Source organism: Polyodon spathula, chromosome 2, assembly GCF_017654505.1.
Source record: "Polyodon spathula isolate WHYD16114869_AA chromosome 2, ASM1765450v1, whole genome shotgun sequence".
Lineage (NCBI taxonomy): Eukaryota > Metazoa > Chordata > Actinopteri > Acipenseriformes > Polyodontidae > Polyodon > Polyodon spathula.
The window spans coordinates 100712595-100730001 of record NC_054535.1 but is presented as its reverse complement, the minus strand read 5'-3'; the positions used below and the strand labels follow the sequence as shown (position 1 = coordinate 100730001).

The following is a 17407-nucleotide window of genomic DNA, read 5'->3' as shown; positions in this document are numbered from 1 at the left end:
TTGTCTAGATGAAGACATTTCTGAGTCAACAAAAACTCCTAGGTCTTTTTCATAGATTCCTTCTCCAATTTCAGTATTTCCCATATGATATTTATAATGCACATTTTTATTTCCTGCATGCAGTACCTTACACTTTTCTCTATTAAATGTAATTTGCCATGTGTCTGCCCAGTTCTGAATCTTGTCTAGATCATTTTGAATGACCTTTGCTGCTGCACCAGTGTTTGCCAGTCCTCCTATTTTTGTATCATCTGCAAATTTAACAAGTTTGCTTACTATACCAGAATCTAAATCATTAATGTAGATTAGGAATAGCAGAGGACCTAATACTGATCCCTGTGGTACGCCACTGGTTACCACACTCCATTCTGAGGTTTCTCCTCTAATCAGTATTTTCTGTTTTCTACATGTTAACCACTCCCTAATCCATGTACATGTGTTGCCTTGAATCCCTACTGCGTTCAGTTTGAGAATTAATCTTTTATGCAGGACTTTGTCAAAAGCTTTCTGGAAATCTAAATAAACCATGTCATATGCTTTGCAATTATTCATTATGGATGTTGCATCCTCAAAAAAATCAAGCAGGTCAGTTAGACATGATCTCCCTTTCCTAAAACCATGTTGACTGTCTCCCAGGACACTGTTACCATATAGGTAATTTTCCATGTTTTATCTTATTATAGTTTCCATAAGTTTGCATATAATAGAAGTCAGACTTACTGGTCTGTAGTTACCTGGTTCAGTTTTGTTTCCCTTTTTGTGGACCGGTATTACGTTTGCAATTTTCCAGTCTGTCAGTACAACCCCTGTGTCAAGAGACAGTTGCATGATCTTGGTTAGCGGTTTGTAAATAACTTCTTTCATTTCTTTGAGTACTATTGGATCTCATCCGGCCCAGGGGATTTGTTTATTTTAAGAGCTCCTAGTCCCTTTAACACTTCTGCCTCAGTTATGCTAAAGTTATTTAAAACAGGATAGGAACTGGATGACATGGGGCATGTTGTTCGTATCCTCCTTTGTAAAAACTTGTGAAAAGTAATCATTTAATATATTTGCTTTTTTTTCTTCATCTATGATTTTGCCGTTTGTGTCTCTTAGACATTTAACCTTCTCTTTGAATGTTCTCTTGCTGTTGTAATATTGGAAAAACATTCTGCAATTGGTTTTAGCCCCCAGTTCTGTGTAGTCTTTCTGTGTGCTTTCCTTTTGGTCCCTTTTTAACGCTCTGTAAAGTGCCTTTTTTTTTGCTGAATATTTTTTTTTTTAATTGATCTATTAAGCCATTTTGGCAATTTAGTTTTACATTTAGATTTGTCTGCTTTAGGGATGTAATTTTTTTCTAAATATATGAATCCATCAGGTGAAAATCGGGTAACGACAACGGGGTCTGTTGTAATGAAGCGTTTTTATTCCATTTCATATTTGTTAATGGGACTCTGCAGTTGATAACCTAGGCTCCTTCTGCAATACTGACCACATATAGTTGTGTTTTTCTAGATACAGATTCATTACAACCGGGATTGGATTAATGGTCAGGGTAAAGCAGTAGAGCCTTCAGATCCAGGAAGTCCATCTCAGCCATTTTGAGCCACGTGCTCTTAGTGCCTCCATCCCACACAACTAACAATCTGCACAGCAAAGGCAATGCATAAGATAGAGTGACAGCAATACTGTTTAAAGCCTTAGTTATTACCATTGTGGGCTGGGGCATTTTGAAAAAGCTCCATGTAAATTTATCATTCTTTCTCAATTTGCACTGACAGAGCGAGTGTTTATAATAATGTAATAGCTTCAGCAAGTAGAAATTTGAAATAAAAACTAAATTCAGTAAGTCACTGATTGATTAAATTGTGCTGTATTTTTAAAAACGGTCCACCGTCCAAAAACAAACAAACATGCTAAATGGTTTGGAATCGATGTTACTGTACAAAACTGCTTTAAGTAGCTTGTGAGAAATCTAACACTGAAACTTCCAATGTTTCGTAGGTCAAAGTGCATATACATGGTGAAAGTCAATATTCAAAATTGAGACGATATCGCCGCCTATTGGCTGTATATTGAATAGCACTGTAAGCATTAACTACAACACGGAAGTTCAGACTCAGACACATTGGTAATGAAGCGTGTTCATAAATTGAAATGTCTGAACTTGAACGTATTATTTTCAACAATGTATTGTGTGTGTATTGTATTAATGACCAGATGAATATCTTTAACCTGAGGCGTGATAATAAGAAAACAAAAAGGTCCCCGTGGAGAATTGTGTTTAACTGGTACAATCCTGTGCTCTTCGTGTGTTCAGTTTGTTAGTGTGGGATTCTTTCAGGTTGTACTGTAATAGGATTTCTGGCAATACTTCAGAATACCACAGTATGGTAATGCTAATGCTGCAAAACCAGGTCCTGTTTTAGATTCAAATATTATTTATTTTTTGGAAAACATAGATAATGCTGTTCAGGTTATTTAAATTTCTCCAAATTAGTAGTGAACAAACTCAAACTAAACACACACTCTTCCGTCACCCCCCTTAATACCTGCCTATATCACTCTGGAATCCAACAGCATGCTCCTGTGCCAGTGCTAAATGGACATTCCTTCTTCAAGTTCAGTCAGGACAACTCCTGCAATTTAAAAGAGCATTTCATTAGACAATAAAAACATAAGGATGTCACAGAGTTTTATGAGTTGCTTGGTTTTCGGACTTTACCTCTCCCAGTACCGGGCCAAATCCCCCCCCCACCCCCCAAAAAAATAAACCCCAAAAAAAAACAAAAAACAAACCCTACTTTTAAAAAGAGAGGAGCTTCCTAGCCTTTCCTGAAGCAAAGGCAGGACCTCACGATGGAAGAGAAGGGGAAAGGGTTCTTTATGGGCCCCTGACATGCCTGGACCCGGTTCAACTGGATCCGTTTTAACCCCTTTTTGCACGCCCTGACCTCGCCCTTTGGGGCAATTGATGCTGCCTCGAAAAGGCAAGGCAAAGGAAAAGGTGGAGGTTGGGGAAGGGAAAGTAAACTCTATAGTATATGTATATGTAGGTTTAAATGTGCGTAGATACTATTAGTAACTTCTATCAAACCATATTGGATTATGAGTCCCGTCCCAGTTTAGTCTAATCACAACACAGTGCAGACCTCCAGCTTCTGCATCCAGAGAACTGGAGCCAAACAAGCATGCTTCTCTAGCTATTGTCATAATCAGTGCCCCACCTCTGGATCACTGCACTGCACATATTACACTTAAAATAGTTGCCTTTTTACATGTAGACAGGAACACAACACATACAGTTCAGCGTTGGTGGCTGTCTGGACTTAGTGTTAATGTAAGCTTTATAGGACTTTAAAACACTGATCAAGGCTAACCCTTACTAAGTGTGGTTTATAGCTAAAGGCTGTTAAACTGAGATTGGTAAAATCAATGATAAATGAACAACACATGAAATGTCACAGCCTTGGATGGGTATCCTCATGGTATATTCAAATAAGTAAGACTCAGTGGCCTTCTAGGTTTCTCATTGACCACTGGCCTTGGCATTTCAGCTCCCTAAATTCAGGTGTGTACCATAGCAACACAAGCAGCCCGTGTACTTTTCTTGTGCTGAGGCATAGTATTGAATACTAATCACAAACCCAGTGCCAGTTATAAACATGTGTGTGCAACACCTGGAAAATTCAAAACCTCCCTCTGTGGCTGCGCGCTGGACTCATCTGATAGTAATCATATTAGAACAAGTGGATATGGTGGCAGTATCAAACCTAATTTGTTTATACAATGTTGGTCAAAGACTATTGATCTAACGTCAGATTGAGTGTTACACGTGCAGTCGTGAGACGGCCACGAGAGGGCGCCAGGATCCTAACAGTAATATCATTGGCTTGCGTTGGGGGATTAGATCAATTTCACTTTTTAGGTGCACACCCTCAACTCCGAATATAAACTCTGTACAACCAGTCCGCCCACATTGATACTTCCGTGTTCTCCCAAAGCAGTCAGTTGACTGTCGGTCGTGTGATCGCTCAGCTGACACAGCCCTCAGCGCAGGATGGCTGTAATGAATCTCGCTGTCCTGCTTCTTGCCGCTTCTGTTTGTTTTTGTTCCAGGCATAAATCGGAGAAAGTTCCGAAACTTGTGAATTCTCAGTACGGCTCTCTTTGGCCGTTGCCGCAGTCAGCGCAGATCTCTGTTACTGCATTCCAGCTCAGCCGCTCCGGTTTCCAAATAGTCCATGCGCCAAAATCATCGGCTGGCCCAAGATGCTACCTCTTAGGAGAAGCGTTTCGGAGGTAAGACTGCACGTAGGTTAACTATAAACGCTTCCTCTGAATGCAGTTTCACTGTATGTGACTTATTTATAACTGTGTAAAGCCGTTCCGTTTCCCTTCATTATTTTGAAGGGAAGTGAACACTTCGCATTTTGTTTATGTATGCACACCAGATCGCAGATAGCAATACATTTTGTTGGTGAGCGTAATGTTTTCAGTATTTTTCCTTTGCTATGTCCTCCATGTCAGCATTCAATGCAAGGCTTGCATTATTATAAAAGCACGGTTATTACATATCGACTTCAGAAACAACTAACCAGCAGGTGTATTTGTTGTGTACTTGTGCACAGCATAACAATCCCCTTTTACCAGTGGAGGAATAAAGAGAAAGGTGCAATGCATACCACGTTTGTGACATTGCAGGGTAATTGCCTCGTCTCAGTCAATATATTGGTTACGTAATTAGTAAAATATGGCATCATAATAATACTAATAATAACAGCTTAAGATACATTGAATAATATTGCTTTTGTAACATTAACTCAAGAGCCCGGTTGATGGTGCTTTCAACTGTAAGGAAAAAAGGTGGTGTGTAAAAACCTTTTTGCGTGTTATGTTTTGTGTTATGTCAGGTAAACAGTTTAGCTGTCCTGTGCGTTAGTCAGGGACCTGCAACTGTGTAGTTAATGCTCGTAAGAGCTAGGTGTTTGTTTTGTGTTTGTTTATTTTGTGTTTTGTGTGTATTAAAAATAGCGCGTAAGAGCTTTTGAAAAACTTCAATTTCTGTGTCCTGGGTCCTATGTCTTAAAGGGGCAACGAACCGTAGTGAGTGCATCTCGGTTACGTATACACTCAGGTTCCCGCACTGTATCCAAAAACTCAGTTCTACCATCAACCGCCGTCTTCTCTGTCAGACTAAAGTTGAAATGCTGTTTTACCATTTTCATTTTATGGCGTCACGCACGCTTACTCCAAGCCCTTATACCCACGTCTGTCTAGGGTACATTCTCCTTTTATATGCTGGCCCAGTTCCTAAAAGGCCATTGGTCTCCCTACTTCCTGTCTGTTTCTGGGAAATGGAGTTTGTAATTCTCGTGACCTATTGCTGTTTGTGAATATTCTTTCATTGATTTTCTTACATGAGGGGAAAGTATCAGCCTCCCCACATTGCTGATATCATCTCCTTCCCATAAACGCTGACCATCCCTCACAATATATATATTGAAAACCTATAGGCTGCAAACAATACCCTAAAACTTATTAAAACATAAAAAAGCACAATGGTAACTTTAGTAACTACAATTCTAGACTACAAACAGTACAGTGGAATCCAAGCTGTTCTGCCTAAACAGACAGCCCCCCAACCAAAGGGACTTAAACAAAGCAAAGAGGTGCATAAGAACACCTGGCTGATGAGTCAGCAGAAATACAGCCCTGCCATACCAGAGAAAGAGGAAGCTTTATGGTACTGTGTGCAGTTCATTATAACAGCTCCAAGCTTATAAGTAACCTTATCATCCACCACGCACAGATACTAGAACACTGAGAGACTGGAACTGTGCTTTTTCATACCGTTAGTATTATGATTCTGTGGGCATGTTTGATATCAGTCCAGCAAGGCAGTGTGTGCACAGCACTGCAAGCTCATGCACATAAACAACATAGAAATACAACAAGAAGAGCAGAGTGCGAGTGTGTGTGTGTGTGGTGAAGCACAGTGCACTAAACGGGTTAGCGTTCCATAGCAGTTACCAACAAAGCAAAGTGCTGCGGATCGTGAAACCGGACTGAAAGACTCCAGCAACAGCAGAGAGAACGGGTTGCGGAATATCAAACCGGGTTAAACCACAAGACCCTGCAGCGTTGTTGCAGTGGTTCATCCTATAGATGTGTGAAGCCCTGCAGCAGAAAGACTGGTGTACTACAGCAGATCTAATATCCCTGAAGTGAATATGAAGTGCTTTCAGTGTAGGCAGGGTTTAAACTGAAGCCCCTGTCTTTCCATTGTGCCTCTAAGCTGTGTGTCTGTGTCTGTGCCTCTGTGTGCCGCTGCAGGTATTTTGAATACATCTTCGGATATTCCAAAAGGCAGAACAAAGACAGGAAGCAGTCAGGAGCTGGTGCAGAAGTTTCTGAGCTGCAGGTTTTAATCACATCCAGTGCGCCGCAGTGTGACGGCTACCCCAGCGTGAGCTCTGACGAGTCCTGTGAGTACACTGCACACCCAGATTAGTGTTTAACACGTCCCACCTCACAGTGTGACGGGTACCCCAGTGTGAGCTCCGAGTCCTGTGAGTACACTGCACACCCAGATTAGTGTTTAACACGTCCCATCTCACGGCTGAACTACCAAACATGGTTCTGTTAAACAATTTTTATCATTTGGTATCTCATTTTATTACATAGTCTGACTTTGAACCCTCTGTGGAAACATGATTACTGCTGATTTGAAGTACATTTATAATATCAAGTATACTCTGAGGATATAGGCTGTAATAGCAAATAATAAAAAAATATTTCATTTTCTATTTCTGAAGACCAGCTCACTGTGGATCAACCTACAGCTGTTCTGACAGCTCCTGAAGTGTGGGGCGCACTGCGAGGTACGAAACGCTTCTGAACACTGTTGAAGTGGTTGGGTTTCTGCAAAAAATATCTAAAGAGAAATAAGTACATGTGTTTGTTTGTTTTTTTTGTTTTTTTTTAGATAACTGTGTGGTGTCCTGAATCCAGCTGTTTGCAAATAATTTTTTTCAAACTATCTGTTCAAACAGTTTTGGATTTATGTATGGTTTCTGTAATCATAATGCATGTTTAAAAATATAAACAATGTGCTTGCAGGAAAGCTTAAAGTAGCTTGTTCCTCACATCACAGAAACAGGCTTTTTCTTGGTATAGATTCCTTTTTGGAAAATTCTTCTTTCATATGTTTGTGCTGTGTGCTGTTTCCTTGTAGGACTGGAGACATTCAGCCAGCTGGTGTATAAAGATGAATATGGGACGGTATGTTTGTGAATTAAAAACTTACTGTTCTTCCAATTCTGCCTGGCCGTGATAAAAACTGTGTTAATATGAGTCCTAAAACAGAGACAGTCCCACTACAGTTTTCTAAACACTGAATTTCACTTATTTCCTACAGTTCATGTAACTGGCTGATACCAGTGAGTCTATACGGTAAATACCTCTTAACGTGGTCACGTTCATAAAGTGGTAGATTTTGTACTGGGTCTGCAAAGCAAAGAAAAATGGAACTTCAGATCCTAACTTGCTTCAGATTGCATTCCACACTGCTGAAACTAAACCCTTCTCTGCCTTGATTACTCATTGTTGTCTTAAAAGCTTCATATCAACAGGTCTGAGATCAAAGATTTCCCCAGGTTCAACCATCGAGGGATTTTGATGGATTCATCTCGGCATTTCCTGCCTCTTAAAGTCATTCTAGCAAACTTGGTGAGTGAAGAATGTGGGATAGCTGAAACACTGAACCCCAAGTTACCACGTGTGTTAAATAGCTGTTTCTTTCCCTGCCTTACTAACTGGGCATTTTCTGTACTGCTTTTATAGAGAGAAGAATGTGTTATCTTTACATTGTCAGAGCAGTTTCTTACTTGGAATGATCATTTCTTCATGTTCAAACTCCCTTGCTCTTCATCTAGTTCCAGTGGTTAGCTTAAACATTTTAATTAACTGGAATAAGTACAGGGTCCTGCCTTTTCGTAATCCTGAAGTTCTTTTTCATCGCAATACAGTAACCCCCACCCCCCCTCCACACACTCACACACTCGCATACTCAGTCCCTGTAATAAGGGGCAGGACATCCTTGAAAACAAGGTGTTGTATCTCTAGAGACTTATCCTGTTTACATTTCTTTGTAAAAAATAAACCGTTTCACTTTCACGATACAGCTGCTTTCTTACAGCAAATGAAAGCAGCTGAGCCTCTCTAATGAGATGAGGGAGTGTTGATGTCTTTCAGTTTGACTGGCCCTTTTTGTATTTGCAGGATGCCATGGCTATGAACAAGTATAATGTCTTTCACTGGCACATTGTGGATGATCAGTCCTTCCCTTATCAGAGCCCCCTTTTCCCTGAACTGAGTAAAAAGGTTAGTGAAGCTCTTCTGTACTGAGGAACAGATTTTCCACTTTTCCACCCTGAGGATAACTTGTCTTCAGTATCAGCTGAGGCACAGGCTTTGTGTGTACAGAGTCCAGCTCTTGTTTTTTTACTTTGCGTTTCTGACTTGTTGCTAATGCAGGGCTCGTATCATCCATACACCCACGTCTACACTCCCACTGATGTAAAGATGGTGATTGAATTCGCTAGGATGAGAGGAATCCGTGTCATCTCCGAGTTTGACACACCGGGACACACACAGTCCTGGGGTTTGGGTGAGTAACACCATCACACGGGGGTCAGTGATGTGATTACATTCCTGTAAATATCGATCTGAAAATGGTAATGTTTGCAACGCTCACTTAATATTCATAATAGATTTATTTGAATATAATAAATGTTAAACTTAAATTTTGATTTTTTTGGTTCATATTGTAGCATTGAGTTTCAAGACAATGTTTTCCTAAAAATTACAAAACAAAAAACATTACATTTAAGCAGATCAGCAAGATTCAATTGAATAGATCCTGGTGTGTAATTAAAAATGTTCAAGAAAAACTTTTTGCTTTTTAAAGGGTACATGAGGGCAGTTTTATTGTGCTACGTGTTCCCATGTGTTGCTACAATTGTTATAACGGAAGGTGTGTGTGTTAAATTTTATTTTTTTTACATTTTGACCACTTGTTTTTTTTTAACTTTTAAATTGCATTCCCTGCCTCAAGATGGCTTCCCATGTACCCCCATGGACCTCTCAGAACTACATTTCCCATCAACCTCCACTTCACATATGTAACTGAGATGGATTTACCAGTGAGCAGGAGGATGATGGGAAATATAGTTCTGAGAGTTCCAGCGGGGTACATGGGAAGCCATCTTGAGGCAGGGGATGCAATTTAAAAGTTTCAAAAATGGTCAAAATGTTAAAAAATTAAATAAATAAAACAATGCATGCACCTTATGTAAATAGGTGTAGCAACACATGGGAACAAGTAACACAGTAAAAGGTCCTTATGTACCCTTTAACCCTTTTAAGGACCGGGATCATGTTGACACGATCATACTGAAGTGAGCTTCTAGGACTGATCATGTAAACGCGATAAAAAAGCACTATGTTTTGACTTACAGGGCCACCGTACTTTGCAATACAGACTTCAAACACACAGCAATGGATAGGGGAGGGACTGACCTTTTCTTTCGTGTGACGTTACTGAGAGGGGCATTTGGTGTCTAAAGGACAGAGAAAGTTTTGGCAGCCAGGAAGAGACAAAAGCAAAAACAGTACATAACGAAACTTGTTTAGAGCTAATAAAATAGGTGAAACACTAAATCTGATATAGTTGACTATATTAAAACATTTATTCTGTCATGTGTTTTAATATGTGTGTGTGTGTGTGTGTGTGTGTGTTCGTATGTGTGTAGGCTCCCTTGAGAAAGTTATGAATAATGTATCGAAACATTGGGCAGCTGGCTCTTTGAGTTAAAATAAATATATAAAAAATATGTTTTTGCAACATTTTATAAACATCAAGAAACGAGTGGATATAAGCAGATACTATTTCATGAACTAAATGTATCAGTTTTTTTCCTTATTACTGATAAATGAAATGAGTAGCTATTTTATTTATAGATATTGATTTTGAGAAAATAAATCGAGTAGTGTCCATTATTGCTTATAAAGACCCTGAGAATAAGTGTGTATTATGTCATTGCAATCACTCAGGTGAAACAATGTCTTGTAATTTGCCCAAACATCAATATTTTTCAACAAAATTCAGGAAGTATTCTAAGGTCCTTCAGGTCATAGAATAATGCATTAATATACATGAATCTCTAAGCAAAATACATAATAAAAATGACTTGACAAAAAAAACTGAAATACTTTATTGGGGGGGGGGGCAACACGTTTTTGTGGTTTCTGAAGTACTTTATAATGTTCCCCAGAGTGTTCTGAAAAAAAGGACACAATTTTCAAGATGCTACTGTAAAAAATGGATTTTTAGTGAATTTTTTACAGGACAAGAGTCAAGCAGCCAAAAAACACCTGGTCCTGGGGGAACACCCCACTGAAAAATGCTTGGTCCTGAAAGGGTTAACTTTCATCCTCACCAGGGTTGGGGTCAATTCCTGTTTTTCAATTCTGATTGCTTTTTAAAATCCATTCCAATTCCAACTGGAATTGATATTTTAGAGACATAATAATTGTTGTGATTGTTCAACTGCTTTCATGTGAAGCAATTTACTTCAGTTGCAGTAATTTGATGCCACTGTGTGTGGGAAGCTCATTTGAACAGAATTCTGCTAATTGCAGTTTTGGTCAGCGATGTGTTGGAACTGATTCAGAGGGAATGGGAATGGAATTGGGATTGATCCGCACCCTGCTCCTTACACAGGTCAGAAAGGCCTCCTGACTCCCTGTTACTCCGGAGAGAAACCTTCTGGCACCTTCGGGCCTGTCAACCCCATCCTGAACAGCACCTACGACTTCATGACACAGTTCTTCAAGGAGGTTAGCTCTGTGTTTCCAGAAGCCTACATCCACCTGGGAGGAGATGAGGTGGATTTCAGCTGCTGGTGAGAGATCTCTGCTGTTTGATTCACATTTTCACATTCTTGCTTTGTAAACCTCCTTCTCAAGAATGCAGTTTTATATGAATGGATATAATACGAGAATACGTACCAAATGATGATAATCAAACAATAGCACAAAAACAGCTAAATGTACATCAATTACACGCGCAGCTCACAGCATAGCAAAATGAATTCCCAAAACAAAGCGTCCACTCTGAACACTTAAACGATGCCCTAATTGTGAACATCTTGGCGTTCGCTTTTTTCTTTTCAAAATTAAACTGACAATCTTGGGTCCTGTATTGCAGTTCTCCTTCCACTTTGTTTAATCTGTTAATGATGTATAATTTGGGATTACTGCAGTTTGAACGGTAGTGTTTAGATCCTTTACAGTACAAGATGCTTTTGGAGATAGAAGAGTAAAGTCCATTACACAGCAGATCTGTTCTGTCGTTTTAACATCTTTAACACACATAACGAGTGATTGAATCCCAGTGGTTCCTTCCTGTGCGACAGTAACGGACTTGGTGTGCAAGGTACAAAAAGAAATGTATGGCTTGGTTAATTACTACATGAAATGCAAACAAAGAAACAGATAAGATACAGTTAAGCACACTTGCTGTATTCAACGAACCCAGGTTTAACTTGCCTTTCCGTTTCGATGTGTTTTCTAGGAAGTCAAATCCCGATATACAGAAATTTATGGAACAACAAGGCTTTGGCTCAGATTACAGCAAATTAGAGTCTTATTATATCCAGAGGTAAGACACATGCATGCATTTCATTATCCTTTCGAGCTTTTAGTTTGTGGAGTCTATTTACATATACTTAACATTCTATACCATTATGTTTTTGGGGACTGGCTTCAGTGTTTTTTTCCCCTGCACACTGTAAAAACAATCTGTTCTGTCTGATGATCCTAGGATTCTGGATATTGTTACTGGTACTAGAAAGGGCTACATGGTTTGGCAGGAGGTATTTGACAATGGAGTGAAGGTAAGTCTGTTTAAGCTGCTTAAGAGAATCAATAAATGGCCTATAATGAATAGTGTTGTAGGAAGAAAAAAGTAGACTTCCAAACAGCCAGAAAAAGTGACTAGGAACTTTCAAGAATGTTATGCTAGTGAGAGGTAAGACTAGGATTATTGCTGCTGTTGGTTAAATGTATATGTCCTGCTTGCTATTCTATCATTTGGATGCACATTCATGCACGTATCTTTACTAAATTCACTAACAAAGTAAAATCCATGCCCATCCTGTTGTGTTTTATTATAGTTTTAAAAATGATAAAGATAATATAGTCTGATCTGATTTTGATATACTAATTAACCTAGGACACCTTTTTAGTTTTTGTTCATTCTAGAAATTAGTGCTTGATAATGGTTGTAGGTCACAGCACAGACCATGTATTTGGTTGACTGGTAGTGAACAAGGAAAAGGATGAGAAATAGGGAGATGCCTGGTTATCAATCATCACTCAGACCCTGAAACACTGCTTGACAGTAAAGTGCAAGAGCTTTCAAATTGAATTCACACACAACGCCATAGACGCCAAACGTGCTGGGGCAAGTAAAGAACAGAAGAACACGTCAGCAGCCCTTGTATGGTGGATTTGCACATCCAGTTTGTGTTGTGTTCAGATGCATAGACAGCAGACTGCATTGGAGGGTTTTCTCAGTGTTGAGATACTTTAAAAGATCACTAGGGCTATTTACAAGACTGCTGCTTTTTATAAATATAAATACTGCCTGCATTGTAAATCTCTCCAGCTAAAGCCAGACACAGTAGTTGAAGTTTGGATGGGGAATACTCTTGAAGAAGAACTGCAAAAAGTAACGTCAGCTGGGTACACTACAATCCTGTCTGCACCGTGGTACCTAGACTACATTAGCTATGGACAGGACTGGCAGAAGTACTACAAAGTTGAACCTCTCACTTTTAATGGTTAGTTCACTTTTTCTTTAAGGCCCAGTAATTTGACCAATGCACAATGTGGTCATTGTTTCAGTACAGAAGGACGTTCAAGGATTGTTCATTCTTCTCATTGGGAGTACGCATGCATGCACGCACGCACGCACACACACACACACACACACACACACACACACACACTTTAATGATAACTTTGTTAAAACATGGATTAGAAAACAAATGTTAAAATTATAGTGAACTGAGTTTGTCAGTATCATTTATACAACATTAGAACAATCTGAACCATAATTTGGGGATTTAACTCAACTTCCACTTAAATGTCAAACCATTTCAACTGAAGCAGAAGTTTAGTGGTCAATTCTAACTGCATTGAGATACCAATATATGTATCTGTGCCCATTTCATTTACTTTTCAGTATAATAAATAGATCTATTTGATTTTGTTAGTCATAGTAAGTTGGTTTTTGTCGGATTACTTCGTTGCTGACAGGTGGGACAAAAAGCTTGTCTGTTTGCCCAAACCACTGCTGGTCGTCATTTATTTGCATTGAAAGAATTCAAGCTCGTTGTGTAATGTTTGAACCGTATGGAAGCAGTCGGTTTCAGATTGCAAGTTGATGATTGCTTTGCTCATTGTTTTCAGCTTTTATTTTCCAAGGTGAATACAGCTGTGAGTTGACAGAAAGGTGCCATTCTAAACAGAGAAATGACTTGACCCCATTCCCTCGCGGTGTAGCCCACACGCAGTGTTTGCATCAATAAGGTTTTTTTTTGCAGTTGGTTTTGACAGAAGGATCTCTTGACTTGCCCATTATCAGGCAGTGAGTCGGTGGCTGAGTGCCGATTCAAACCTAGGATCTCTTGGCTTTCAGTTCTTTGTGTTAACTACACAACCACGCTGCAGGGCAGTGAGAAAGTATGTGTTTAATAAAGGTCAGCTAGACCGCTAAATAACATGAGAATGAGATCTCCATGAGTGGGGGAATGCATTGTTTCCAGGCTTCTCCCTAGACGACATAAGAGCAAAGCAAAGTGTGCCACTGTCTGATTAGCAGCAGCCATTAGAGAAGGGATTTTTATTTATTTATTTATTTATTGCTAATCAAGTAATCATTGCCAATACTACCAGATGCATGATTCTTACTTATTTGTCTAAACTGCATGGCATACTCAGCCCTTTCAGAAACTATGATTAACTTAGGTGCAATAATAATAATTAAAAAAATTATTTACACACTTCTGCACCTTGAAAGCATTGTTGAACCTTTCAAGTTCTGTACATTTAGACTGTTGTACAGATGTATTAGAAATAGAGGTGAAAACAGTTCAGAAGCTAATAAAGAACAGGAACCTCAGGGAGTACATCTTTTAAATACAGGTAGTTTCATATCTTTAATATTTGTTTTTGTGGATATAAATATATAATTGTTCCATGAGTGTGTATAATTTGAGCTGTCCAATTTGTGTCCCTAGTTAAAGTTAGACACCCTTATCCATGTGTGGAAGGGCAGCGAGGAGCAGTACAAGGCAGAGATGGCAGCTGTAACAGCAGCCGGGTTTCAAGCCCTGCTTTCCACCCCCTGGTACCTGAACCGCATCTCATACGGACAGGACTGGCAGCAGAGCTACAAAGCTGACCCGCACAGTTTCAATGGTGTGTGAGATTTTGCTCCTTGCAAAGCTGTCCTTGACGCCTGACTGCTGCACATTTAGTACCATCTGAAATTTGAAAATGCTTCATTGTAAGATAAGGCTGTAAGAAATGTCATGTAGACAAGCAGTTCCACTAATGCCTTCTTCAGTGTCCTGTTTAATACGAATGATAGATGGAACACAATTACAAAAATAAGCAAATAAAATATATAAAAACAATTATCTTTAAGTTTGGTTAAAAAAAGGTTGACAAGTTAATTTATAGTATCCAGAGCTAAATATCTCTTATCTCGCCTGCGTTCACCTGGACCAGTTTCAGTAATGCTGGAGCAACATAGCTTGTGTTAAGTGGTTCTGACTGGAAGGAATCTCTCCTCTCCTCACTCTCTGAGAATGACAAAATGGAGGAGAGTTCAGTAGTGCTGCACCCTCAGACTTTTATAAAACTTAAATGTATTGCGGAAAAATAAAATAAAAAAATGTGACTACTAATCTACAAGGGGAGAAGTGAAACTGTTACTGAAGCATAAATATGTGTTTAAACACAGGCATTTAAGTGGAAGTTTTAGAGTTAAGAACGCTTTACTTTTTGAAATGGCCTTAACCCAATCTATTGCACATGTACATACACTGTTTAATGACACAAAACTAAATACAGATTTGCTCAGTGCATATCACACATCCAGTACAACCTGTGAGTTGCAACGGTTCCGCACTTTACGTGTGATGTCTGTCTGCTCATACTTATTTCTTGTGGTTAATGCATTCACCAGTGCCTTCGCTAAAATAACTCCTAAGGAGGTTTGGGTGGTATTGCCTTCGTTAGTAGATAGTTTTCAGTTTTATGCAGACATCGTACTTTGCAGGTGCCGGGTGGGTGTCTGGCTGTAGTAAAGATGCAGAACAGTCGGGGAGGAAGCAGGTGTTACATGTGGCTTGAAATAAACAAGAGCACAGCTTTCTGACAGTATATAATATTACAGTAACACAGCGTACAGTTCATTGTTCATGTGCAAACAAGAGGATGCCCATTGCAAGAGCATGTCTTGCACAATTTAATACACCCCACCCTCTTTCTGCTCTGTCTCAAGTGGCATTTCTGTTTGTTCTCACCATCTTTACTACACCCAGGAAACCACTGGCCATGTGCAGGGCATGACAGGACCCTGGCATAGATAGCTGGCAAGCTCAACTTGCACGATTAGAAAGGAGTCAGGAACTCTCTAAATGACCGGCTGGTCCCCTCTCTCCTTATTGAACCACAGGAACGGACGCACAGAAGAAGCTTGTGATTGGTGGAGAGGCTTGTCTTTGGGGAGAATTTGTGGATGCAACAAATCTCACTCCAAGACTGTGGTAAAGGGGCATTACGTCTTCTGTTTACAAAATAAAGGCTTAATGTGCAGTCAAGTTGCACACCAGAGCATGCTGATTCCCACAACATTGTCAGGTTTTCCAGGATCTGGAATTGGGCTTTGCAGACTTGCTGTATGTATGCATGGCATGAAATCTGAGTGGGGAAAATAGCGCAACATGATTTGAGTTTCACAACTTTGAAGTAAATTAGCTGTATGAAAAGAAAAACTGAATAAGCAACCAACATGAATCAATTCATTAGGTGAGCTGTCTATTCAGGTTTTTTCTGTGTTTTATATATTTTGTTAGTTTTAATAGTATGAACTCCTTGTCACACAGAAGCATGAGCAGTGTGTGTCCGAGAGTCACATTCATTGCAAAGCATGATTAAACCCTTTTGTTCCTCCTCCCAGGCCTCGTGCCAGTGCTGTAGCTGAGAGGCTGTGGAGCGACAAAGACGTGAGAGACATCGACGATGCCTACAGTCGTCTGAGCCAGCACCGCTGCCGCATGGTTCAGTAAGTGTTGCTGTGCATTTCACATTTCATATACAGCACACCCTCTCTCTAACACGAACCTCCGCAGTGAAATCAGCTCTTTTTTTAATAAAAAGCGTGCGTTGTGTTACTATTCCCCCGAAATGAAAATCATTTTATGTTGCAGCAAAGCTGAAAACGTTCGTTTGGAAAAAACTGAGTAACGCAGGCATATCTCTGTCATGAATATAAGTTGTCAAAAAGCACTCTGTTTTTTGGGTTGTTCAGCAACCATGCGGCAAAGCAAAATTGAATAATAAATACAAAATTTAAAAAAAAAAAACAATAAAAAAAAATAGAGGCCCTGATTAACTTTTCATTAAAAAAAAGTTTAAAAAGTTCAGCTTCAATTCAGGATTTTTGCATTTCGTATTTTCACTTTTTAGAAAGCAAAACGCTACCAAAATAAAAACTGTGTTATAGCTGTGGTCCAAGGACCACAGCTGTGACTTTGGTGCCAGCTACGCCTGAACTAGCAACACTTGGTGTTCCTGTTTTCTCTCACGTTAATGTTTTTGTGTTTTTGCAGGCGTGGAATACCTGCTGAGCCCCTCTTTGTAGGGCACTGTGATTATGAATATGGTGGCCTGTGAGTGAACACACACACGCACCTTGAGAGAATGCACAGGTCTTCAAAGGGAAGACAGCACAAATCAGTAATGAGGACTTTCAGTCAAGGAGTGCATGTGTTGTATGTGTGTTTGGTTTTTTTTTTTTTTTTTTTTTTTTTTTTTTTTTAAATGGCGTAATAAATACTGGCAAGCACTCATGTAAGAGAATGTAATTCTTCAGTTTCTAATGATTGTTAAATACATACAAATTTAAGATGTCTTTACATCTCGTATTGTCTTGGTGGTCTCAGGTTAAAAGTATTGTTGATACGTGGAATGATGACCACTTTAAGTACATTCTTATGATCTGACAAAAAATATATCCTGAAAATAAAGTAAATTCAATCTGGTGTGTCTGATATTACCTTTGTAT

The 17407-nt window shown here is 39.4% G+C and overlaps 1 protein-coding gene across 2 annotated transcripts; it reads left to right on the top strand.

Moving 5' to 3' along the window:
* The first annotated feature begins 3960 nt into the window (after nt 1-3960).
* Nucleotides 3961-17384, top strand: hexb (hexosaminidase B (beta polypeptide)). Of its 2 annotated transcripts, none has more exons than XM_041237031.1 (14): nt 3961-4284; nt 6319-6470; nt 6801-6866; nt 7220-7266; nt 7603-7713; nt 8266-8367; nt 8521-8653; nt 10769-10949; nt 11621-11707; nt 11870-11942; nt 14352-14532; nt 15797-15887; nt 16301-16405; nt 16953-17384. In XM_041237031.1, exons 1-14 carry the CDS (start codon nt 4043-4045, stop codon nt 17014-17016), a joined length of 1635 nt encoding a protein of 544 aa, XP_041092965.1. In that variant the 5' UTR covers nt 3961-4042; the 3' UTR covers nt 17017-17384. The 2 variants fall into 2 exon arrangements, with proteins under 2 accessions (XP_041092965.1, XP_041092976.1); XM_041237042.1 differs by lacking the exon at nt 14352-14532 and adding an exon at nt 12716-12890 and having other exon boundaries at nt 3962-4284.
* Nucleotides 17385-17407: the final 23 nt, after the last annotated feature.

Bases quoted from the DNA above. Each gene is read 5' to 3' on its own strand.
- hexb (XM_041237031.1), top strand. From the start codon at position 4,043: ATGGCTGTAATGAATCTCGCTGTCCTGCTTCTTGCCGCTTCTGTTTGT. The intron at 4,285-6,318 runs GTAAGACTGCAC...GTGCCGCTGCAG, and splicing joins TTAGGAGAAGCGTTTCGGAG to GTATTTTGAATACATCTTCG. The intron at 6,867-7,219 runs GTACGAAACGCT...GTTTCCTTGTAG, and splicing joins AGTGTGGGGCGCACTGCGAG to GACTGGAGACATTCAGCCAG.